The 26,686-nt window shown below is 44.0% G+C and overlaps 1 protein-coding gene across 5 annotated transcripts in view; it reads right to left on the minus strand.

Moving 5' to 3' along the window:
- Positions 1-246: 246 nt before the first annotated feature.
- The window catches only part of KCNJ5 (potassium inwardly rectifying channel subfamily J member 5), a 116,436-nt gene continuing 89,996 nt past the window's right edge, over positions 247-26,686 (minus strand). For 3 of the 5 annotated variants that reach the window (XM_066607247.1, XM_066607245.1, XM_066607248.1), the window contains 2 exons: positions 11,027-11,979; positions 247-981 (listed from right to left, as the gene is read on the minus strand). In XM_066607247.1, coding sequence (XP_066463344.1) covers positions 716-981; positions 11,027-11,979 — 1,219 coding nt within the window. In that variant the 3' untranslated portion in view covers positions 247-715. Of the gene's footprint in view, positions 982-11,026; positions 11,980-15,636; positions 15,799-26,686 lie in introns of those variants that run through there. The other 2 variants (XM_066607246.1, XM_066607249.1) reach the window with 2 other exon arrangements.

A 26,686-nucleotide genomic window follows, 5' to 3' on the forward strand; every position in this document is an offset into this window, starting at 1 on the left:
AGGCTGATGCTTGAGAGAGCATCAGTCTTTTTGAGTAACTGCTTACTCGTCCAAGCACCATGCAGGGGGGTGGCGGGGGTGATCGTTATATATATCCTCCCCCCGCTCCCCCGACGAGTAAGCAGTTACTCGAAAAGACCGATGCTCTCTCTCGTATCAGCCTTAAACGAGCGTGCTCGCTCATCTCTAGTAACGAACACTCTGTACTTAGCAAAGACAGGAGACACTTAACAGCTGTAGTTTTTATTTCTAATCCCTTGTTATCACAGCATTAGTGAAAGTTATCCCGATATGCACATCCCACTATTTGTGTACAGTGAAAAACTGAGTGTCCATGAGCAAAGTAGAACATAAACCATTCCTCTTCCTGCAAAGGAAAAGAGCAGCGAAAAGATGTCTGCAGAGGCTGGACGGCATCTACATACTAAATGTTGTGCTTGACCTTGGACCAGGTTACCCGCTACAAGAGTCCAGCTGGATTTAACCTGCTTTCTGCAACTCAAAAGCAGATATGACCAAAGTCTCCCTTGTCTACTTCATCTCTTAGTGTAGAGGAGACTTTACATTCCACCCGCAAGTCTTCTCCAGCATCTCCAGGGCAGAGGTGGTCAGGATCTAAGGCAAGAAATCAATTTCGATCACACTTCTATCTGGAGACATGAAAAGTTTTACAGCATAACCCATCTCGTCCCTCTCAGATTAAACTGGTTATGCCTTAATTGTTATTGTCTGACCTGGGGGCTCCATTCTGCGTTCCTTCAATCTGCTGTGGTGTGTGGAGATGATGGAACAGACGATCCCCTCTTTGTAATTCCTCCAACTGTTTGGCACTACAGGCGGGTGTGGGGGTCTCGTAGGTGTCATGAAAGGTTGTATAATCCACTTCATAAAATCCTGTTTCCAAAGTAAGGACTGGGTTGAAGCGGTGTCCCCATAAAACCTCTCTATCCACATAGGAGCAGCGTGCTTGGCAAGTCATTCCTACAAGGACCATAAAAAAAAAACATGAAAAGTGACAAATCAATAAAAGTCTCTAGATGGAGATCTGTCAACGATAGCATGAAGGTATTCCCAGAAAAGTACCACCTGAACAGTCAATGGCTTCTCGCTTTCTTCTGGTAAACCAGGGGTTAAGCATTCAGTCTAGTGTTCCTGTGCTACTGAACAGTTTGTGTTATTTACTGCCCTGCTTAATGTCCCTTGAAACAGGGAATAAAGTTAGTTTTAGAGCTAACCCGAGTGTCACAGGGTCAAATAATGATTTATAGGCTCTTATGCCCAAGCAACGTTAAATGAAAATCACAGTAGGCACTGTGGCTCCCATTAGTATCTATGTTACAATCATCGCTGGAGCAAGAGTGGAAAAGTACCAGTCGGGGAAAGCTGGCAAGAATGAATCCAGTTGCAGATCACAAGTCAACAGTTATATCAGACGCAAACTAATGGGCACGATGTATCAGCTGGACTATTATCATGATACAAAGCCAGAATATAATAGGTCATTAATAGTTGATTGGAGGGAGTCTGTTGCTTGGGATCCCTTCCAATCAGCTGACCCTCCGGCCGTTGTCAGTGCAGCAGTGCGGGATGCCTGCATTGGTGATCAAGGGCAGAAGTGTAATAGAAAGGCTTCACTCCAATTGAAATCAATGAGAGCAATGTCTTACCCCTCATTGCGTTCATTACAAGAAGTGTTACAGAAGGCATTCCTCCCATTGCTTTAAGAGTGAAGTTTTTCTATTACACTTCCAGCTTGGACCACCAGATCAGTTGCACTGACAGCAACTCAGCTGATCGGTGGGGATCCCAAGCAGCGTACCCCACTGAACAATTATGGATTACTTATCCTGAAAATAGGTCATCAATAGTAAATGCCCCTTTTAGGAACAGACAAGCTGCACAGAGATTGTCACAAAATGTCAAGTTCTGTTGCACAATAAACAAGTGTTACTCATTCATATAGCAGATCCTGACCTTAACTGACTATTTCATGGTTGATAAACTGTATTGACATAATCCAATTAGTAAATGCTAATGACTAATAATGGGATTTACATAATTACAGACAGTGAGTGCATCTTTCACTAAATATCCAGCTAATAGATGCGCTGATAACAGATTCCAACGGGAATTTGAACGTTAATCGTTCCCTGCACGAGAATTGTACAGTCGTGCTTGCAGTAAAACTGAACGACGCGCCATTTAGTGTAAACAGTTGTTCACTTTTGAATGACTGTCTACTTACTGTGAACGGAGGCGGATGGGGGAAGAACACTCCCCGGCCATTCCGCCTTTCTAGGTCCCCTGTAAGACCACATCTTGAGTATGGGATTCTAAAAAGGATCTAGAAGAACTTCGGAGGGTTCAAGGTGGACAACTGGATTATGAATGGAGTTGGTGGTTTCTCTTATAACGAGAGGCAAAGAAAGAGTCTTGTTTAGCTTGGTAAAGAGACATCTTAGAGGTGCTCTAACACATATATGTGCAGTCAGTACAAAGACGTGGTGCGGGATTTATTCTTCCGAAGGACTGCACAAAGGACCAGGGGACATTCATTACATGTGGAGGAAAAGTGGTTTAGGCATCTATATAGGAAAGCATGTCCCTGCCCCAAGAGCATAAAAGGGACAGATGCTCATCGTATAACTAATGGCATTGAGGGTCATCAATCTAAAAACGTTGAACTTGATGGATCTTGTATTGATGTAAATTCATTGTGAATGAACATGACGTCCCTAGAGTTAAAAACGTGGTGGTAATTTTTTGGAAGTTTTTTCTGATTGGATAAGAAATCTATATCATGCAAGTGTGTTCCTGAAACCATTCTGAACCACAACCAAAAAACTTGTAATAATGAACTTGCATTTTACGGGCTCTTTCCTGTAGGGCTCATCTGTATTCACTCACATTGCTTGCTGCATGACCAGGACATCTCGCCAAGCATAACATAACCCAACTTCTTCCCCCAGCCTCCTGTTTTCTGGTGCTTTACAGCACATTGTGTATGCTGAGAGCATGAGGCTGGGGAAAGGAGTTTGGTGGTGCTATGCTTGTCGTGTGAGATGTCCTGGACTTGCAGCAAGCCAAGTGAAAAATGCATTGATGACTGCCAGGGATCAGGGGGCAGTGGACTGCAGGGAGCACATTCATTTTGAGATGGACACTGTAGAGGCACAGTTACGTTGAGGGAGCACAAAGGAAGGTGTGCCAGTCGGAAGGGGCAGAAATTTGGGAGAATAAAATTTGTGAGATTACTTTGAGCCCTCTCAAAGTAATTGTGTTCTCACAAAGTGGCATTGCTTAGGAATAATTGCTTTGAAGCGCACACAGGGGCACTTAAAGCCCATTTACACACAACAATTATTGCTCAAAATTCATTCAAGCAAGGTCTTTTGAGCGATCATTGTTAGATGATTTTTAGTTTAGCATAAAAACCATCTTTTGGGCTGGCCAGCTGACAGCAGGGACCGAGTGCTGTGATTCTCCATGGGAGCGCTGATAACATTGTTTTCAACTGCTGTCCCACGGGAGAACAATAGAGCTGTATGCAGATAAACAGACCACCGGCTGTTATCTGCATACATGGAAGGGAGTTTCATTTAAATGCAAATGAAGCTAATAAGCTACTAATAAGCATTAGTGTCCATTAGCAGCTATGCAAAATGACCGCTCAAAACTGTCATTCAAGCTGTTTCTTTAGCAAATTTTGAGCGATCATCTTTGCATGTAAATGGGGCTTTAGGGTCCCTTTGGCCACCCACAGATACTTTTGTGAGGGCACAGTAGAAAACTATTACGTTGGAGACACAAAGATGGAATTATTTATGGTGGTGTGCACTATGGGCAGAATTATTCCTGTGTAGAGGTACTATTTTTGAGGCACAGAAGAGGGCACTATTACTATCAGCAGTACTGAGACGGGTATTGGGGCAGGATGGGTGAGGGATTTCAAACAAAGATATCAAAATGTGGTTAAGTATAGACTTTCAGTTGCACTGCTTTATGAGCGGCCTAATTTGGGCTTTACCAAAGCAGTTTTTTTCCCCCATTTTTCCATTCCAAGACCCCTAACTTTATTTTTCCGTTTAAATAACAGTATGAGGGCTTATTGTATGTGGGACAAGCTATATATTTTTCCAGTTGCACCATTTTGATGTACATACATGCATTGTCAAAAAAACAAGTACCTAGGAGTTTTTATGCAAAACTCGGCATGCAGTTACATCTCAGGCAGATATGTAAAGGATTCGAGTTGTGGCGTGATTAGATGAACGGTCTTGTCAACTGAGGCCCTAAAAGTGGTTCCATCCATGGCCTGGTAAGTGGACCTCTCTGTCAGGACACCCTTGACAGGCCAACAAGCATGAGCAGCTCCAACTGTTTTGTTGTCCACTGTCCAGAGACAGGTAGTGCCATTGTTACCCCCCTGTGTCTGTTGGAACTATTTCCAGGCCCTGGGCTAAAGCCTGAAGGACATTTGGTCTCACGGTGACAATTACTCGTACTGCCTTAGAATCCATGTTTAATTTGGGCACAGATGACGGCCATGTTCATGTCTAGAGAGCTAGTGGTGAGCGCATTCATCCTATCTTTGCTGCACAGTGGCACACTGCCCCCTGCTGGTGTGATGGTCTGGAGGGGGGGCATCGTATCCAACAATCAGTCACCCCTAGTAGTGGTACGAGGGACAATGACAGCTCAGCGACATGTTCAGGACATCCTGCAGCCACATGTGTTACTCTCATGGCAGCTTACAAGAGGCAGCAGGATAATGCTCGGCCGCACACACAAGGGGGTCACAGCAGCCTCCACAATATTGTCACATTTCCGTGGCTGCCCGGTCACCAGATTTATTGCCTAGGTGCTTGATATTTTTTGACAATGAGTGTATTACCTGACTTTAAAGAGCTGGGGAATCTCTCACATAGTGGCTGTATTGGACAGGCAGTAACATATCTCTAGGCTGTGTTTTGGCAAGCTGACACGGACATTCCTGAGAGGTCAGTGAACATTACAGCCCCATAAGTCACTAATGTCTCAATAAGCACTATGCTTTCCTTATTCTTAGCTTTTTCCCCAGCATACGACGGTCTACTTCCCTCTCTCATTATGCGAGGCTGGCAATGTGATTAGTGAGGGGTTGCTACCCCACTGGTCCCCTGAGCCCGCACTGGTATTGTATTGATTTTGTGCATATTGGTGGGTACAAATGGGTCTACCCTAAAGGTACCTTTTACACAGGGTGATTATTGACCGAATAATTGCTTGAACTTGCTCCACCTCCATTCACTGAATGCCTATCACAATTGTATGAAAGCATAGGAGCAATAGTCATCCCGTGTAAATGTACTTTTAGTTTTGCTCCAAATTGGCTAACTACTGCAATTTCTCATGAAACCAATTTAATACGACACTACAACATGCTAGGAAAACCCTTGCCAGGATGCAATTCTCATCACAACCACTGGGTGGCCAGAATAGACACATATAGGACAGACATCTCAAAAAAGTTTTGAAAAGCTGGTTCTCTCATGACGCACATATCTGAACGTATCCAGCCAAGAGGAGAGGTAATATGAAGGAAAAAGATCTATATAGGCAATCTCTCTGAGTACTAGCAGAAACGAAGACTCAGCAACTAATGCCAACAAAAAGGTGTATGCCACTGTGTGTCTAGCTGGTACTGTATGTACTAAAGCGCACCATTGGTATTGCACAGTTGATAAGGCAAAGCCAGAAACCTACTGAACACTGATAAGGGGCAAAACCCCCAAAACAGCTGTATGTGAATGATTTTCTGGCTTTCAATTCCCAGTCATTGCTATAAAGATTTGTATAAAACATGTGACATTGATTTGCAGGAATGCTGCTTTCCAATAGGTGGCGCTGCAGAGGTATTGTTCCTGAGGAGCGTGCATCAATGAGCTCCAGCTAACCCCACTGTACCAGACCAGATCAAAATCAGGTCTCAAACTAAACAAGAGGTATAACAGTTTAGAAGTAGAGGAGGGGTTACTAACCTTATCTTTAAACAAATCAGCAGCCCCTCTAAAGTAGGACTCAGAATAGCCCCTGTAGGAGTATCTACTGTACAAGGGATGGAGGCACTTACACTCAGAATCAGTGAGTCCCATGGTCAGCCAGTGAGTCAAGAATCTCCTCAGCAAAACTCTAGGCTGGGTTCCCACAGGATGAAAATCTGGTGAAATGTACACAGCAGGACCACACAAATTCCGCAAGAATTCCGCAGCGGAAAGGCTGCTTCAAAACCCAAGCTGTTTGGCACGTGTTTGAAGTGGCTTTTCCACTTGTATTCCGCTGTGGAAATCTCTCCCTATAGAGAGAAGAGAGTCCGCAGCGGAAATAGCAATATAATGGACATGTCCCAGATTTAAATTCTACACTGCATGACAGTTTCCACGCGGCTTGCCAGCAGCGTGAACGAGTTTTTGCAAATGTTGTCCACTTTGTTGCTTAGTCTTGGGTTTAAAAATGCCTGCGGTATTTCTATGCGGAAATTCCGCCCCGTGTGAACCTACCCTTATGGCTTTACTCAGCATCTAAAGTTTGTCTGCACCTGTAATAATCCTAGCTGGATGGACAGATCTGAGGTTGTTTTAGTAGCGTACCATGTACAGATGGACACCATGTATTGGTCAAAAGAACTTGGGAGGAGGGAATATCCCATTGAACCATTCTAAAAAGAAGTTATGCAGGAGGATAGGTAGCATATCCCTCCAGTATCCTGGAGTACTATATTTGAAGTACAGTAGTAGAAATGTCACAGGTTGCAGTGTAGCAATGTAGGATTCAGGATACGATTCAGCAGATGGAGTTACCAAAATATACAATATCTAAGAATGCAGGAATAAAAGTGAAGAGGGGGATAATAATAGATGAGAAATTGAACTTTTAGCTATGAGTATTTAGGGTCTATCTAATAAGATAGCATAGTAACAGTGTAAGGCTGAAAAACTGATACATGTTCATCTAGTTCAGCATATTATTCTGCAATGTTGATACAGAGGAAGAGTTAAAAAAAAAAAAAAAAAAAAAAAAAGCCAATTTTCCTCATTTCAGGGGGGACGAAAAAATCCTTCACAACTCCAAGTCTGGCATTCAGAATAATCCCTGGATCATCAACCCTTCTGAAGTAATCAGTGACTATAATATGTAATATTAACGTAAAGGAGGGGCCTGCACACCTTTTTGAGTGTAATTTTAGTGAATTTGTCATCACCACGTCCTCAGGCAGAGAGTATCATAGCCTCACTGCTATTACAGTAAAGAACCTCCTTTTAGGTTGGCCCCTTGATTTATTTATACATACATAGTTTTTAGGTCGCCCCCTCGGCCGTCTTTTTTTCTAAACTAAATTATCCCAGTTTGGATAATCTCTCTGGGTATTGTAGTCTGCCCATTCCATTTATTACTTTAGTTGCCCGCCTTTGTACCCGCTCAAGCTCTGATATGTCCTTCTTGAGTACTGGTGCCCAAAACTGTCCACAATATTCCATGTGTGGTCTGACCAGTAACTTGTTAAGAGGAAGAACAATGTTCTCATCATCTACCCCTAGACCTCTTTTGATGCTCCTCATGGTCCTATATGCCTTGGCAGCAGCTGCCTGACACTGGTTGCGCCTGTAAGGCTTATAGTTAACTAAAATCCCCAAGTCCTTTTCCATGTCGGTGTTCCCCAGTGGTTTCCCATTTAGTGTGTAATAGTGACATATTTCCTCTGCCCATGTGCAGAACCTTACAGTTATCAGTGTTGAACCTCATTTACCACTTTTCTGCCCAAGCCTCCAACTTATCCAGATCCATTTGTCACCACATACTGTCCTCTCGTGTTAATTATTTGGCATAATTTTGTATCATCTGCAAATATTTATATCTCACTGATATCTTCAAAGTCGTATTAAATAGAAGGCCCAATACTGTGCTTAAAAAAAAACACACAAAAATACCCAAGTAGGCCCAATTGATGTCACTTTTTTTCACGGTCTTCTGCCAATACATGTAAAATAATGCAGTGGACACTGGACTGTCCTGAGCAATTCTAGTCCATGAATACAGACTAGAATTGGACATGCTGCAATTTTTTTTATGCATCTCATTGGTCTACAAGAAAAAAAAAACCCTGTGAATAACCCAATTTACTTTAATGGGCCTGTCTGCTGTCCGTATTCAGTTAAAAAAAACTCCACAGCACACAGACAGAAAGATTGCCCTTGTGAATGACCCTTACACATAAGGACCTACAGTTCGCCTCTGTTCCAATATTTGCCCTCTGGATAGAATGGAGACAATCTGACCTTTCAAATTTTTGTACACAAGTTATCTTTCTCTTGTAACTGCAGGCACTGCTCTCCTTGAAATGAACGTGAACTGTGCCTGCAGTTACAAGTGCCGACCACTACACAGAGGTTGGCGCAGAGACGTCTGCAGCTTCCATATTTGCAGCGTTGACAGCATGCTCCCACTCAGCTGATCAGACGGAGTCCCAATTGGCAGACACCAGGCGATCAACAGTATTCTCCCTGGAAAACCCCTTCAAGGTCCTTTTACATGGACCAATATTGGGCCGTAATGTTCCTTTAATGTTCCATTTGCCCAACAATTGGGCTGTGTGAAGGGACCAACAACCGGTGTCCCTAACATCAACCTGTAAACCCAGCTTGTATAAAAGGACCTTTAGCTTCTAAACTGCCAACCGATACATGTGCCTAGGGTTAGCTTGGATTACTCACAGAAATGGTGACGATTCAGTTTGGCCAATTAAGCACACAGACAACATTCCTCCTTCATAAAACATACTACAAGAGATAATTGTCACGTTGTCTGCATGCCACGGGGCATACAAATTCACCACTGACAAAGCAGCTTTTCCAGCAAAGGCATTTGTCACCTATCCACAGGATAGGTGATAAATGTCCGGTTGCTGATGATCTGACTACTGGAACCTCAACGATCATGAGAACGGTGCCACTCGGGATCCCCACGATCAGCTCATGCCTGGGGCTGGTCACTGTCCATACGGATCGCTCTTTATTGCAGAAAGCAGACAGCTCCTTACAGTGTGCAGTGGTCCCAGCTGGTATTACATGCCAAGACTTGTTGAAGTGACTGAACTAGTGCAGCGTCGGAGTAGCGGGCCCACAGCTGAGGAGACAGCCGGGTAGATTTGGGCCTTGTAATAGGGCTCTACCATCTCCTCCCCTGGGGGTAGCATAGGACCCGTCCAAGTTACCGCTGAGGGAACTTTATGGGGGGGTAACCCAAAACATAGATTACCTTAAAAAGTCCTTTCGTTCGTGACACAACCGTTCCTTCCTCTGTTGTGAATCCAGATGGTGAAATAAGTGGTCCACACACAGGGAAACGTTTAAGGAGCAAAGCTGGGAGCATTCGGGAGTGCTCGTTTACTTGAGAAAATTATGTACAGTGCAAAACAGTATATACATGCCTGTGGCAGGGCTTAATAAATATAACTGAAATTTGCTATGTTGTGTAATACCGCAGTATTGCAGTATACAGTACAAGCAATCAAGTGATCACAAGTTCAATTATTCTCTGGGGACTAAATAAGGGCAGCTTCATGTGGACGTATGCGCAACTGCACACGCTTTAGCACAATGTGATTGTTCTCAGCAAGAGAAACGATGTAATCTTGTAGATATGATACCTTTTAATGGCTAACAAAAATACATGATGTAATAGCTAGCTTGCGAACCAACGCAGGGTTCTTCTTCAGGCTTAATGGATTGGATCTGAAGAGGCATGGATATTTATACACACTTATAACATTCATACTTTGTCATACTATTTTAGGCTGATGAAAAAATAAAAAAAAAGCTTCTACTTTTGGCAAAGACGAGAAAACGAAGATATAGAAAAATGAAAACTCTTTGTCTGGAAGAGGTTAAAGTAGTGAGGTTTTTGTTTGGTGAATTGATAAATTTTTATTAAACAAAGGAGGGAGTTACCGGATAGTCACCTGGTAATAGGCCTTACTATGTCTACTGGGCGCCCTCTTCTTCCTCACCCTCTAGCCTCATTTGACTTTACTCATTTAGCCAAGTTGCTATACATATGGATGACCATCACAGGGTTACCTTTCAGTTGTTATTATGGTTTTCCTAATTCTGGTTTGTGGTTATTATGATGTCTCTATGTTTACGGTCTGCTCAGGGTAATCTGCCAGTTGGTCTTAAGCCAGATTTACACAGCTGATATTCTTGCCCGTGTTTTGTGCATTGCAAGATGCATAAAACTTGCACGACAACACGACCCATTACTTGCAATGAGTGTATTCACATGTGTGATTTTTCCTTTCGTAGCTAGGCTGCAAGATAGAAAAATAGCAGTATGTCCATTTTCTTGCGAGTCTCGCAAGAGAAATAGGACTTTCAATGTGTGATCTCCTGCACATCAAACAGCACATGGACAAGGTACAATGCGAGAAGCGCCCAAGAATCTCAAGTGCAACTCTCTTACAGCTGTGTAAATACAGTCATAGCCGGGTTAAAGGGGAGCACTCTTTTTCTGAATCTGACCAGTGTAATCTCACCATGTGAATTTATGCCTGCTGATGTTTACCCATATTCTTCAACATGGTTTATTTTTGATGTAACTACTACATATAACATGTATCTCACCCAAGTGACAATATGCTGCATGTTTGTTACATTTTGAATAAAAGGATCGTATGAAAAAAAAAAAAAAAGCACACATCAAAAACGTAGTGGAAAGCATGTAAGACAGTTTTCTGGTACAAGTTGAGTCATTCTTAAAAGTAAATTTGACCCATTGTGTCTGATGTTCTTCAACTCAGTTATAATGACTATAGTTTTAAAGTCCAAGGCTCTAGAGGAACACAAAAGGAACGCAGTAAAATGTAACATATATCTGTTGTACTTCCATCTTATGCATTTTATAATCCGTGTCATACAAGCGGTTTTGCCTCTTTGTTCAAACATGTGAATGCAATGGTCTACAAATCCATAGTCATACAAATGAGACTTACCTGTGGCTTCTACCATGCCTTCTAAAATGACAACAATTTCAAAGTCTTCAGTTTCCAGCTGACAGCGTGACATTTCCCAAAACGGGCTCTTCTCGTTGATTTCATGTGAAATGATCAGGGGAGAGACTAGGAAGAGGCGGTCATCCCCAGTATCAAAACCAACATTGATGTCCGTTTGATTCAGGGGGATAAATTCTCCTTCTTTCGTCTGCTTGGATTTGATGAGTTTGGCTCTAATTGAAGCTTCAACGATATGGGAACTTCGGAGATCTCCAACACGAAACATCAGACACAATTTCCCATCCCTGAGGGAAATGACTGCATTATTTGAAAACATAAGGGTCTCCGCTCGCTTCTTAGGTTGGCTTATCTTTACAAACATGCATCCAACCATCAAGGCATTAACAATTGAGCCCAAAATGGCTTGAACTAACAGCAGGACAATTCCTTCAGGACACTTCTCAGTTATCACCCGGTACCCATAGCCAATGGTAGTTTCTGTTTCAATGGAAAAGAGAAAGGCAGACACAAAGCCATTGAGGTTTTCAACACAAGGGATCCAACTTTTGTCACCAATATGTTCAAGGTCTCCTCTGATGTAAGCAATAAACCACCAAATAAGTCCAAAAAATAGCCATGTGACTGTGTATGCCAGGGTAAAGATAAACAGGCTGAAATGCCACTTGAGGTCTACTAGGGTGGTGAAGAGGTCACTGAAGTATCGGTAAGTCTCTTTGACATTGCCATGGTGAACATTACACTTGCCATCTTTCTCCATGTACCTCTGCCGTGGTTTTTTGTGCTCAGAGAATGGGTGGCATCGGTCGCCTGTCAGAACTGCATCTTCTCGAGCTTGTTTGGGTAACTTTTTAGGTTCCCTTAGAACGGTGTCAACTGCTAGGTCCTGTTCCATGGAAACTCTTAAGTCTCTTGCCATGATACGTGTGTAGTTGCTGGACAAGAAAATAAAACATTAATTGAAATCAAAATTTGAAAAAAATGTATAGCAATCCAAATTACACAAATAAATTATTTTTATTCATTGTATCAGGGTTAGTAGTAGATTGCTCAGAGCCCTGTGTCATATATTCATCAGTCTGTAATTCATATTGTGCAACAATTACATCTGAGAGTTCAGAGATGCCTATATTTCCACTGCACCAGAAAGTAGTCCGGAACCAAACCTCTAAGTGTTCTTCTAAAATGGCAAACAATACTTTACTCTGCTGCATGGAACCTTTGGACCTACTTTTTATATGTAGTCAATAGAGATGAGCGAACGTACTCGTTAAGGGCGATTTTGCAATCAAGCATCGCTTTTTTCGAGTAATTGACTACTCGGGTGAAAAGATTCGGGGGGCGCCGGGGGGGTTGCAGAGGGGAGTGGGGGGGGGGGGGGAGAGAGAGAGCTCCCTCCTGTTCCCCACTGCTACCCCCCGCTCCACCACGCCGCTCCCTGCCCCCCGGCTCCCCCCGAATCTTTTCACCCGAGTAGTCAGTTACTCGAAAAAAAGCAATGCTTGATTGCGAAATCGCCCTTAACGAGTAGGTTCGCTCATCTCTAGTAGTCAAGTCTCCTAACATATAATAGAACTAAGATATGGACTTGATACTTTGTTTGTACAGAATCCTAAATAAATAACCAGGTCCAGTAAATGACATTTCCTGGGTTTATGGAAATAAAGCTCATTCACAGATTCATTGTAGGATGAGAAGTTATGTGAGGTTTTAATATATTATGTGTTTCTTCACATGTTCAGCATCAAGAGACAAAGTCGGGCTTGATCATATCCACTTGACAACGATTCATGGCTCCTTAGAACAGAAGAACGTCTCATTCACCGACATCAAACACATATCTTGAGTATGGCGAATGCAGAAGTGTTCATTATAGAATTATTAAGCTTTAGTTACACAAGACTTGAAACCCCCTTAGAACTATTAAGAACCAACATACGAGCTTCCCCTACTAAAATACACTCAAATGCATGGTTGGCCCTGAATGAGTTTAGGCAGCTACATACACAAACCATAGCTTAAACTGAAATGAAGAAGACTAAGTATACTGCAGATTAAAAAGCCCATAAAAATAGTTGCATTAACTTAAAACTGCAGATATAAAGGCTGTATATGGTATGTTTTCCTGTGAGGATTGCTCTTTTTTTTATCAAGTATCAGTCAACAGGGAACACTTGGAAGTATGGATAACAATTTGGGAATATTCACACAGAAGTATCAGCAATGACGGATTGTTACATGGTTGCAGAGAGCAGGCTCCAATCACTGAGCAAAGGATTCATCTCAGTTATGACTTTTTAACCTTCACTTATCATTTATATTCTGGATGAAGATAAAAACCTGGAGATGTTGTTGCAAATGGCAAAATGTCAGCGTGTACTGAAAGTATTCGGAAATAAATCATGCCCTGGTTAGTTGCCAAACCATTAAAGTCAGCAGAGGTTTATTGTGCTACAAAATGTATCTCAAAGCTGGTTGTGCTTTGGGTGTAAAATAAGAGGTTGATACAGATGATCAGGAATGATTGAATGATGTCCTGTGCTGGGCAGACTAAAGATTACCTTCATTAATAGTGAGAAACCCATAATGATGAAACAGACTAGAACAAGGTGGAAATTAGACTTTCCTCTTAATACAAGAGAAATATTCACATTAAAGGAAAATAAGCATTTTGACCTTAATCTCCTCAACACACATCCACGCTGAGATTGGGAAAATCTGCATATTTGCTGCAAGGAAAAAAGCCGTCCTGGCAGCCCTTGCCTCTCAGAGAAACTAGGTATTGCTCATCTTGTAGTCCAGGAGATGTCAGATGGCATAAAAATTTGATTCTCAGGTGATCAAAGCAAGATTTGTAACAAACGCTATAGCTCAGAGATTCCTAGATCTAACCTCTGATCTGATCAGCCACTCTTCACAAGTCCCATCATCGCATCGGACATCTTAGGCTGCTTCACTGGTTCTGTTCTGCAGAATCAGGAAAAAAATACTTGGCGGACTGAACACGCAATTTATTAACAAGTTCTTTATCAGATTGCACTTAAGGTATGTTTCCATGTGGCAGATTTCCTCTGAAGTTTCCACAGCAGATGTAAATTTGCAGACGATGTCACCAATTCAGAAGAAGATTGTGTTGTGAATTTGCATCAAAAATTCACACCAAACGGTGCTGCTCATTTTTCTACTGTGAAAAATCTGCAGCTAATCCACTATGTGAGAACCTACCATTGTGGCACGTTCACAAAGCGGGATTCCATGTGAATTCCGCCTCTAAAATCTCCATCAAAATCCATGCCTTTGAGGCAGATTATCACTCAGATGCAGAATTTGCCCAGTCAATGCGCAAAAACTGAATGCAGAATTTCAACACTGAAAAATCTTGTTTCTATGCATTTCCGCATCAAGAAGTGATGTCACTTTTTAATTTCCATGTTATTTCCGTCTTGAAATTCTGCATGCAGATTTTACCCATTGGCAGGGCTAATTCTGCATGCATTAAAAAGACGGGGATTTTGATAGATTTTAGAGTCAGAATTTATGCAGATCTTTCCATGGTGAATTGCGCTGTGTGAACATACCCTTAGAGTAAGTTCACACAGCGGAATCCAACATTAATTTCTCTCCTGTGGATTCCGCTTTTAAAACCATGGCAGAAAACCATGGTTAGGATGTGTATTTCTGCCACGGAACTGCACACTGATCCATATTTAAAAGGGACACTTCTTTGTCCACAATGCAGATTTGAAATCCGCAGTAGAAAAATCTGTGTTGTGAAAATAGTGACGCAGTATTGCATTTGAACGAATGAGATGCGTATTATGAATAGATTTGGGTGTGAATTTTAGTGTGTATTTTGCACCAAGATCCACAGTATGAACATACCTTTAGGATGCTTTCACATGAGTCACGTTTTTCCACATAGAAGCATTCCTTACTGAAATCCTCACGTCTAACACTTGGATTTTGACACTTTGGCTTTGTAGCGGAATTGCTGTGCATTTGTAATGGCGGCGTTATTTTTGTCTCGTTTACCTATACAGACACCTTCATTGGGCAATCATGAGGCACAAACATCATGTAAATTAATACACGCCCGTTTTTCTGCAGCATCATGGCAGGAATAATATAATCTGAGATGAAAGAACCCAGCCAGACCATTCACATGCCTATAGAATACAAAGCTCTTACTAGGATTCGTCAAATGTGAACCGAAAGTATACGGCAAAGTTATTTATACTCTTAAGCCACATTAATGATGGGCACGGCAAAACTTAAGTCAGAAGAATAGATTTTATCAGTTCTGTTTTTCAATAGACAGGTAGAAATTGTATGTAAATTAGCTGAATATAGAACAGGGAGGTATCTGTTTATACACCAACACATCCCCAAAAAAACATTCTCCTCAAATTGGATTACTCATATGCCATGTACACAGATAAGGTCTTCTAATGCTATAGAGGAGATTTGTAAAAACAGAGAAATCCATCTCTTAGAAGTACTCTGTCCAACAAGGTCACATCATCCAAACACATTAGACACAGGATAGAGCTCTGAATATAGTATTTAAAGACACAATGAAAATCAGTCCTCACCCAGCCTTCTGCTTACGGTCATTCAGGAGCGCTGGTAGAGTGGTGCCCTCACATCACCAGGTGCTGCCAGTGGTGCCATTCACACAATAACATAAGTTACTAAAAAGAAAAAAAAACTAATGCAGGATGCAGATGTGGCACAGGTGCAGCTGCCAGCAAGCCTCTTCCTCTCAGCTTCAAGTCTCTACTCCTCTGACATTCTGCATCCTCTGCCTCTAGCCGTCTGATTAACCCCTTCACTCACTACTCCCCCAGATGGTTTCATGGAGAGCAGGGAGGCGGAAAGTGGACACATTAGAGCAAAGGACCAGGATTCGCACAAAATGTTGAAATGTACCAGCCCCCACCGGCCTGAGAAATCTGTTACTTTGTCCTACTACAGCTTTTGTAGTGCATTGCTTTAGTACACAGCTTTGTTTTATATTTAAGGTTTCAGATGTTATACTACCAGTGTTATGTTTTGAGACAGAATAACAAAATGTTGCCTGTTTTGCAGAGTTTAATTTGTTGACACAATTTGTGAAAATTTACTAAGCTAATGCTGCCATCAAATCTGCAGTGGGGTTTAGTTTCTGTGTTCCATTCGGGAAGCAGGAAAGGAGAACCACCTGGCCAAACGGTTCCATCTTAGCGTCAAACGGCCCCCATTGACTATAATGGGGTCAGTTCGGCTTTCCCTCTGCTTTTTCTTGTTATTTGGTGCCGGACCTGGGACAGAACCTCCGAACAGAGGTTCCAGCCCAGATGTAAAGGCAGCATTAAATGTACCATAGCAATGGCATACATGACTTGCACCACTTTTATTATGTGCTTAAGGCTATGTTCACATCTGGGTGAGGTATCTCTGTTCGGAGGCTCCATTGCAGATGCGGCACAAAATAGCAGAAAAAAAAAGTCCTGCACTAAGGACGTTTTTATCTCGTAAAATGCTGGACATCTGAACAGAGAACATACCGCCACTATTAAAAAAAATCACATGGCGATGTTCGGTTCTGTCATAAGACAGATGTGCTCAGCCTGGGGATTCCCCATTCCTGCTCCCATAAGGCCGCCTGCAGACGAGCGGGTCGGATCCGGCAGCGAGAAATCTCGCCGCGCGATCCGACCCCAGAGCCTGCAGGGACGAGCGCGTACTCACCCGCGCCTGGCGGCCCCGGCTCTTTGATGTGCCGGCTGCCGCGCAGCCGGCGCATGCGCAGACCGGAGCCGGCGGCCAGGTGAGTGCGTGCCCCGCAGAAAATTAGAACATGCCGCGGTTTGTTTGCCGCGCGATATTTCGCGCGGCCATACCGCGGCCGTCTGCATAGGAGTGCGTATTGTAATGCACTCCTATGCAGACTTTCAGCGGCGGAAATCCCGCGGGAAATCCCGCGGCGGGATTTCCGCTCGTCTGCAGGCGGCCTAACAGAGCAGGAAAACAGAACACAGGTGTGAACATCATCTTAGACACTTTTTGGGTCTTGCAAGATAAGGGGAAATGGCTTATAGGAAAAAGGTGTGCCTTCATGAGAAGCAGGGGGACTTAAAATATGACAATGCACCAATATTGCTCCAAAAGGTAAGCAAAAACAATAAGTGGTGTAAAGTTAGACAAGTATCTAGAAAGGTGCCCCAAATTCACCTTACAGTGTGAGCTAGTGTGATAAATTTGGCACATCTTCAGATTGCTTGGTTTAAGTTTATGTCTATATTAGCCAGCATTTGTAAATCTGCCCCATCCTGTCCACTTCAGATCCTTCTGCAATGTACAATAAGGACTATAGGAAACGTGCTATGAGGGAGACACAAGCAAACAATCATACCTACAGTGGGAAAGATACGGCAGAGCCCTGAAAGGGTTACCCTCAGGCTGGTCCTCCCCGCTTCCAGGACCGTGTCACAGCAGACACTGCAGAACATTCCTGACAATGCTCTGCAGATAAACGTCACCCTGATAATATGAACATGAGTACAGTGTTTGTCCTCACCCATCGCTACCCAACAAGACAAACGTAAAACTATTCAGGAAAGATTCATAAACCATTATTCTAAATCAACAAATTGAAACATTACATAGCGTATGTTTAGGGCAAATTTATGGACAATTTTAGAACACCCCAAAATTTTCATGCTAAAGGGGTTACCCAGGCAGTGCCCACTGGGATACACCAGCATCAGAGCTGAAGCGCTGCCCGACCCTTGTGCAGGGGCAGCTCTCATGGATTTCAACGAGAGCTCTGCCTGCCATTACAAGTGCCAACCACTAGACAGGGGGCAGAGCAGTGGCTTCCGCTCTCACCCCAGTGTATTCTGGCAGACGCTGCGTGAAAAACCCATTTAAGCTTTGGGTACATATTAGTTCGCCTGTGTCAAGTTTTTGGTGGTTTTGGCAAGACATCCGCTACACTCTTCTACACTATTTAAACACCAAACAAATCCATCAGGCTTCTGATTTGACACATATGTGGATCCATCAGAAATGTACAAGTTGATGGCAATTTGAACAGAGCAATACACAAGTTTTTAGGCTCCACTATTGGAGTTGAACAATGGAAATATCTGCTGTTCCCTGAGCTATCAGCTCAGGAGTATATCAGCTGATAGCTGTGAGAACAATACAGCTTATGCAGATCCTCTGCATACAGCGGTCGCCTTCATTTACACGCTAATAAACTCTTAAGTAGCTAATTAGCTACTTAAGAGCTTATGCAAAGGGATCGCTCAAAACTGTCACTCAAACTGCCGTTTGAGCGATTTTTGAGTGATCATCTTTCCGCGTAAATGGGTCCCGAGAGTCATTGCTGACTTCTAGCTTGCTAAAATTAGCGATGAACGAATAGTGCACGATGGCTGCTCGTTTAGACACAGCAATCATCACTCAAAAGATAATAGGAAAGCATGGGTGTCCGCAAATTAATTAACCCCTTAACGCCAAAGGGCGTAACTGTACGTCCTGGCTGCGGGGTACTTAACCCAACAGGACGTACACTTATGCCCTGGGGATAGAGCGAGATCAGGAGAGATCCTGTGACATCCGGCAGCGGAAGCCAGCTGTCACCGATAGCCAGCCTGCCGCTGCAACAGTGGGGCTGCATCGGGACAGTGACCCCACTGTTAACCCCTTCCCTGCCACGATCTATGTAGATCGCGGTATGTAAAGGGACCTCTGGGAGGTCATCGGACTCTTGCGATGTAATCGTGGGGAGCCTGATGGGTTGCCACAATACCAGATACAGGCGTCCTGCATTGCCAGTGCCCATGATCGTTATAAAAAGCGATAAGGCATTGCAGGACAGAAGTCCTGAAATGCTTTATCATAGCAAACAAAGCTGCTATTGTACAAGTCCTCTACAGGGACATAAGTGTAAAAAAAAAATCTTTTTTTGTGCCTTTTCCCATATTAGCATAATTATTATTTTTCTTTTATTAGAATCCCACATATTTGGTAACATCGTATCCGTAACGACACGTACAATAATGCTTATTTTTTTCATTTTGCCTCCTAAAAATGTATGTATCCCAAAATAGTACCAATAAAACAGTTCGTCTCGCAAAAAATAAGCCCACACTGAGCTCCACCCATGGAAAAATAAAAAAAGGTTATAGGACTTTGATTACAGCGATTTAGAAAAAAAAAAAAATTCCAAAAAAAGTTTTTATTGTGGAAAAGTGGAAAAACCTGAAATAAAAATCTAAGAATTGGTTTTGTTGTAATTGTACAAACCTGCAGAAAAAAATGAATTTATGCTGCATGATTAATGCTGCAAAAAGTACAAACAAAAAAATCTGCCAGAATTGGTGCATTTTCTCTCCCTGCTATCATAAAAAAAATTAAATAAAAGTTTTACAATATAGTCTATGTACCCAAAAATGGTACCAATAAAAACTACAGTTCGCCACACATAGAAACAAGCCCTCATACGGCCACGTCGACAGAAAAATAAAAAAGTTGTGGCTTTTGAAAAATGGAGATGAAAATCCACCAAAAATCGTTTCATCCTTAAGCCCAAAATATGCCATGTGCTTAAGGGGTTAAAGCATACGGATTTGTTTTGCAGACCTTTTGGTCCGGAAAACAAATCGCAGCATGCTCTATTTCTGTGCAGTTCCCACACGGACGGCTTCCATTGAAGTCAATGGAAGCCATCTGATCCGCAGCACACCCGCAGCTGACACTGGACAGGCTGCGGATACCGCAAGAAGGCAGGAGATTTAAAAAAAAAAAAAAATTGTACTATGCATGTCCGATTGCGAGCCATGCGAACCATCTGCAGGCAGTACAGATGTCCCGGCAGAAGACAGATCTGCGAGGCCGCCGCCTGCCTGCACAGGTATGCAGGGTTCTCGGCCGCGGGCAGGGTAGATTCCATTGTGGGCTCCTGCCCGTATAATCTGACCTGCCCATGGAGATGTGGCCTAACTGTACTGAAAACGTGGTCCATCTGCAGCAACATGTTACAGGGCAGGAGGAGCTGAGCAGAATGATGTATAGTTTTGTTACGGTATGTTCACACATAGTGGACTTGTGGCAGTTGTGAAGCTGAAAAGATCCACAGCAAATCTGCACCAAAATCCAAATCACAATTTGCAGCAAATGGTGCAGATCATGGTGTGGATCTGCTGCGGATCTGCAACACAATTCATACCAAATGGTGCAGATTTGCTGTGGAGTTTTTCAGCTGCACAAGTGCAGCAATTTCACTATATGGAAAATCTTCAGCAGGTCTGCCATATGTGAATACACCTTGAGAAAAGTTCTAGTATAATTTACAGTTTATTTAAACCTCTGCTCTTTCTGGACTTAGGACATCCAGTGGGTGGTCTCATTTGTGATTGACAGCCTTCCCTATATGAGTGTTTATACATGGCCTATCACAACTCTCAGACTCCCCCACTCATAGAGATGGCAATACCCTCGATCTAATTTTCCTCCGCCTCTGCTCTGCTTTCCACTTCACTAACTCCCCCCACCCTCCCATTCTGACCACAACCTCTTCTCCTACTCTATCAGGAACCCTACCATCTCCCATGATTCTCCCACCTATCGGACCTACAGGAACCTCCAGACCGTCCACACCCAACAAGTCGCCGAGACCTTACACTCTTCCCTGTCCCCCATCTCTCTCCTCTTATGCCCCAATCTGGCTGCCGAATATTATAGCACCCTCAGACAAGCCTCCCGCTGCAGTCCACGGCAATCTTGGCCCACGCCCCACATGCGCTTCATCCAGCGGAGCTCTAGGTGTGCTGAACAGCTGTGGAGAAAGTCAAAATTGCCCGCAGACTTCCTCCACTTTAAGTTTATGCTCAAAAAACGTACAACCTCGCCCTTCCATTCCAAACAAGTTTATTTCACTTCCCCCATTTCCTCACTATCCCACAAGGTCAGACGACTTTTCAACACCTTCCACTCCCTTCTCAACCTCAAAGAAGAGGCCCCCCCAATGACGGATCTCAGTGCCGAGAACTACCCGCCGATATCAAAAAATAAAATCGTAAATATTCAAAAAGAAATCACCGCACACTACGCGACTATCCTGATCCTGGTCTCTTTAGCACTGCATCTATCACTCACTATCTGTACTCGAACTAATGACAGAGGAAGAAGTCTCCAGACGGCTTTCCTCCACTCACCCCACCACCTAAGCCAGCGACCCTCTTCCCTCACACCACCTCCGATCCCCTTCTCCTGCTGTCATTACCCACACCACCATCTTCAATCTCTCCCTAACCTCTGGCATCTTCCCCTCCTCATTCAAACACTCCATTATATCCCCTCTGCTAAAGAAACCGACCCTTGACCCGACTGATGCTGCCAAATAATGACCCATCTCAAATCTCCCTTTCATCTCCAAAATTATTAGAATGCCTGGTTTATTCCCACCTCACACGCTTTCTCTCTGACAACGCTCTCACCGACCCTCTACAGTCCGGCTTCTGTTCCCTTACACTCCACCAAAACCACCCCAACAAAAGTATCAAACGACTTCATGACTGCCAAGTCGTGGGGTGACTACTCCCTTCTAATCCTCCTTGACCTCTCCACTGTGTTTGACATTGGCCTAAAGGACACTGCTCTTTCCTGGTTCTTCTCTTACCTCTAATGGCTCATTCAGCGTCACCTTCGCTGGCTCTATCTCCTCTCCACTTCCCCTAGCTGTCGGGGTCTTCTAGGGCTCAGTCCTTGGCCCTCTCCTCTTCTCTATCTACACAGTACCAATCAATGAACTATCCACAGATTTGGCCTCCAATACCATATCTACACTGACGACAGCCAGCTATACACCTCTTTCTGTGACATCTCAGCACCATTCCTCCAAAACATCACCAAGTGTCTGTCCGCTGTCTCTATTACTACTATGTCTTCCCTTTTTCTCAGGCTTAACCTTTCAAAAATGGACCTTCGTCTTCCCACCCCTTGCCAGCTGACCTCCCTTCTGATATCCCCATCACAGTATCTGGCACCATCATAACCCCCAGACAGCACGCCCGCTGCTCACACTGGACTCAGACCTCTGCTTTACCCCCACACATGCAATCTCTGGCCTGAACATGCCACCTGCACCTCAGGAACATTGCAAAAATCGGTCTGTTTCTCATCACAGACACGCTAAGATACTAGTTGTCATCCTTATGCATCCCGGCTTGACTACTGCAACTCGCTGCTAATTGGCCTTCCATACTAAATGTGACTGTTAGACTCATCTTCCTATCAAGCCATTTCATAGATACCTCTGCACTATGCCAGTAGCTGCACTGGCTGCCCATCCATAACAGAACTCATTTCAAACTCAGGACCCTCACCTACAAAAGCTCTCCATGGCACCGTGGCACCATACATCGCTTCTCTCCTGTCCATACATCACCCAGCCCGCACACTCCGATCCGCTAACACACTCAGACTAAACACCGAACCGCACACTCTTTCCTCCAGGACCTCTCCAGAGCAGCACCAGTCCTCTGGAACGCACTACCGCAAAACATCCAGACAATCCCTGACGCATGGAACTTCAGATGTGCCTTAAAAATGCACCTCTTCAAAGCAGCATACCAAATCTCCTGATCCAATCCCCCCTCACGCCTTAGAACATGCCCTTTGCCCCTCCCACTGCACGCTTGGACTATTGTCTACCTATGGCACCCCATATTCTCCTCTTTGCCTACCGTATACATCTCCCACCCCTGTACCTCCTGCATCACCTCCCCGTTGTGTGTAAGCTCATTGGTGCAGTTCCCCCATCCCGTGTGTTCCTAATAATTGAATACTATGTGTAACTGTTGTATTGTCTGTGTTTCCCCTGTGCTTTGAAAGCACTGCGGAATAAATTGGCAGTATACAAATACAGATTATAATCTATTATTATTTATTAATACAGAGATAGCAGTCAAGTTTTTAAGAAAACTATACAATGGTGCCTTGCATTAAGAGTTTAATTTGTTCCATGATGGAGCTCTTAACCCAAAACACTCATAAATCAAATCAATTTTCCACCTTGAAATGAATGGAAAAGCAATTATGCCGCTCCGGATCTCTCATTGATTTCAATGCGGATGGCATAGCCCCATTGAAAGCAATAGGATGCCGACACCCCCGCAATGATTTTCAGGGAAGGGCTTTAAATATAAGTACTACCCTGAAAATCATCCCTTATATTTAAAGCCCTTTCCCGAAAAATCACTGCACGGGTTGCCGGCAGGCCATTCCTTTCAATGGGGCCACTGACAGCAGCGGTGGCTCCATTGACAGCAAGGCTTCTGCAAGTTTTTGCTCTTAAATCAGTCGGAAAGCTCTCAAGTCACAAAGCTTGTAAGCTGAGGCACTCTTAACCTAAGGTATCACTGTATATCAATCTACTCAGCTCATCCTGCCTGCAAATTGGCCTGCATTTTCTATGTGAAAAGGTCACTTTAAACTACATTGTTCTTTTCCAATTTATGGTAGGTCACAATCACTGCCAGGAAATAAAATAAAATGTGACTATAAAGCTTTCCTTTATAGCTGCTAATATACACGATTCCTAACCTTGCACGCTGCCAACTACAGTTATCCATGTTAGAGCCCCCTCTTCTGTATCTGCCGGCAAACACTCCAGTGACTACTTTCCATTGTACAATTAAGTCACCCTGACCAGAGTTTTATCCAGACCCAAAGCTCACGTGGCCACAAGTCTCAGCTGATGCTCAAAATTCACCAACAATTATGTCCTTTCCTGTATTTAATGCTTTTCTGAATCTGTAAAATTCACGACTCAGTTATAAAAGAACACATCAGACACAAATCATAGGCAATCAGAAGGATTTTACAAGGAAAAATGAGGCAAGAAGTAATAAAGTGATTAAATAACTCCATATATGGCAGCGCCAACAATACAGTACTGCATTTTATTATTTTATACTGCAAGAGAAAAAGAGTCATGTGAGACCGGAGATGGTTCATAATCAGTAAAATGTAACTATGAAATTTATGAGTCCTTTGCTCCGGTATAGCCTGAAATCGGATTTCTGTATTTTAAATGAATAATGGAAAAAACGGGAATTTTTTCTTACCGATAATTCCCTTTCTGGAAGACATCATGACAGCATACGCTGGAGGTTGCTCACCTGCTGACCTGAAGGGACAGGAAGAGGCAGAATATAAAAAGCACCTCCCCTCCACCAACACCAGTGCGTTCCAAATGACCACAGTGACCAGTTACTTAACCAGAAGGTGTGTTTTTATTGACATCACACACCTCAGAAAACAAAGTTAAAGCATACACATTACCTCATGTGTTGGACAAACTAGGGTAACCATGTTGGTAAGGGGGGGAAAAAAGCCCGTATGCTGTCATGATGTCTTCCAGAAAGGGAATTATCGGTAAGAAAAAATTCCCGTTTTCCCCATGACATCATGACAGCATACGCTAGAGGAATACCAAATAAGTGGCATGGGCTTTTTAGGGAGGGATTACGGCTTGGAGCACCTTCCTACCGAAGGATGCGTCCTGACTATATTTAAAGTCCAGCCTATAATGTTTGATGAAAGTATGGCCTGAAGTCCATGTGGCTGCGTTACAGATTTGCTCAATCGATGCGTGCGCTCTCTCCGCCCAAGAGGATGCCACCGCTCTCGTTGAGTGGGCCTTCAATCCTTCTGGAGGGGGGATGCCCTTGGCCTTGTAAGCCTCCTGGATGGCTCTCCTGAGCCACCTGGCGATCGCATCTTTAGAAGCGGCCTTTCCTTTGGCCTGCCCCTGAAATTGAACGAAAAGTTTGTCAGACTTCCTGAAACTTTCTGTTGCCTCGAGGTACGCTAGTACCGCTCTTTTGACGTCTATATTATGGAGCTTTTGTTCTTTTGCATTTTTGAAATTTTGGCAAAAGGCTGGAATAACAATTGGTTGGCCCCTGTGGAAATCTGACAATACTTTAGGCTGGAAGGATGGGTCTAAAGAAAAAACTATTTTGTCCGGGTGGATAGTCATATATGGGGCCCTTCGTGAGAGGGCCTGGATTTCCCCCACGCGTCTGGCTGACGTAACTGCCACAAGCAGGGCTACCTTGTATGTCAGCCAGGCGATGGATAGATCCGTAATCGGTTCAAATGGGGGGGGTCGCATAAGGCCTGAAGGACTATGGTTAGATCCCAGGGTGGTGCCGTGGCCCGTGTGAATGGATGTAATCTGCTCGCCCCTCTAAGAAATCTCCTAATCCACCTGTGCTCCGCTAGAGCGAGATCGAAGAATGCCCCCAAGGCCGCAATTTGGACTTTGAGCGTATTCGGACTCAAACCTTTATCCAGGCCCGCCTGGAGAAAATCTAAGATTTTCCGGACGTCTGGCTGATCCAGCTGCTGGATGTCCTGGCCTAAACACTCCGAAAATTTTTTCCAGACTTTGGAGTAGATTTTGTGTGTCGAGGGTTTAAGGCTCTCGCTAATGGTGGAAATAACCTTAGGGGAAAGACCCTTTCCTAGGAACTTTACCCGCTCAAGCTCCAGGCCGTAAGCCTGAACTTGTGAACTTCCGGGTAAAGAAGAGGGCCCTGCGACAGTAGGTCCGGTCTTGTTGGAAGGTGGAAGGGCTCTCCCACTGACAGGGATCTCAGGAGGGGGAACCACGGTCTTTTGGGCCAATATGGTGCTACAAAAATTACTGTTAGCGTTGACTGCAGTAATTTCCTTAGCAGAAGCGGGATTAGTGGTAGAGGGGGAAAGGCATACGCTAGGTCCCAATCCCAGGGGTGAGAGAGAGCGTCCGTGCCCAGGGCCTGTTTCTCTGCGCCTCTGGAAAAGAAAAGCCGGCATTTGGTGTTTGCGCTTGACGCAAAGAGGTCTACTTCTGGTACCCCCCACTTTTCCACAAGAAGGCTGAACACCTCTGGATGGAGTTCCCACTCTCCTGGGTCCACTTTCCTTCTGCTTAAAAAGTCCGCGGCTGAGTTCTCGGCTCCTCTTATATGAAAGGCCGATAGGGACTTTGTTGTGCCTTCCGCCCATTGAAGGATCCGCCCCGCCAGTCGTTGTAGTGGAGGATTCCTGGTGGTACCCTGGTGGCGAATGAGCGATACTGTTGTCATATTGTCTGAGAAGATCCTCACATGTTTCGCCACTAATCGTGTTTGCAGGCTACGCAGGGATTTCCATACAGCTTTAAGCTCCCTAAAGTTCGATGAGCTAGCTTTCTCGTGAACGCCCCAGGCCCCCTGTACATAACCGCCTTCAAAGTGGGCCCCCCACCCTTTGGCGCTGGCATCGGTCGTGATTATTACGGCCGGGTCCAAATTCCAATCGGATGCCTGAGACAGGTTGTCCGACGACACCCACCAACGGAGTGAAGCTCTGGCTTCCGCAGAAATAGGGATTGTCTGATCAAGCGAAGCCTGCAACTTGTCCCAATTCTGGAGAATTAGTGACTGGAGTCCGCGACTGTGGAATTGGGCCCAGGGGACCACGCCGATGCACGAAGTCATTAGTCCCAGGATCCGCATTGCGTCTCTTATCGTTACCCTATGTTTTTTATATAGGTTGGAACATTCCTCTATGATAAGATGTTTTCTTAGGGGAGGAAGGGACGAATTTTGTAGACTGGAA

Source organism: Eleutherodactylus coqui, chromosome 6 (assembly GCF_035609145.1).
Source record: "Eleutherodactylus coqui strain aEleCoq1 chromosome 6, aEleCoq1.hap1, whole genome shotgun sequence".
NCBI lineage: Eukaryota > Metazoa > Chordata > Amphibia > Anura > Eleutherodactylidae > Eleutherodactylus > Eleutherodactylus coqui.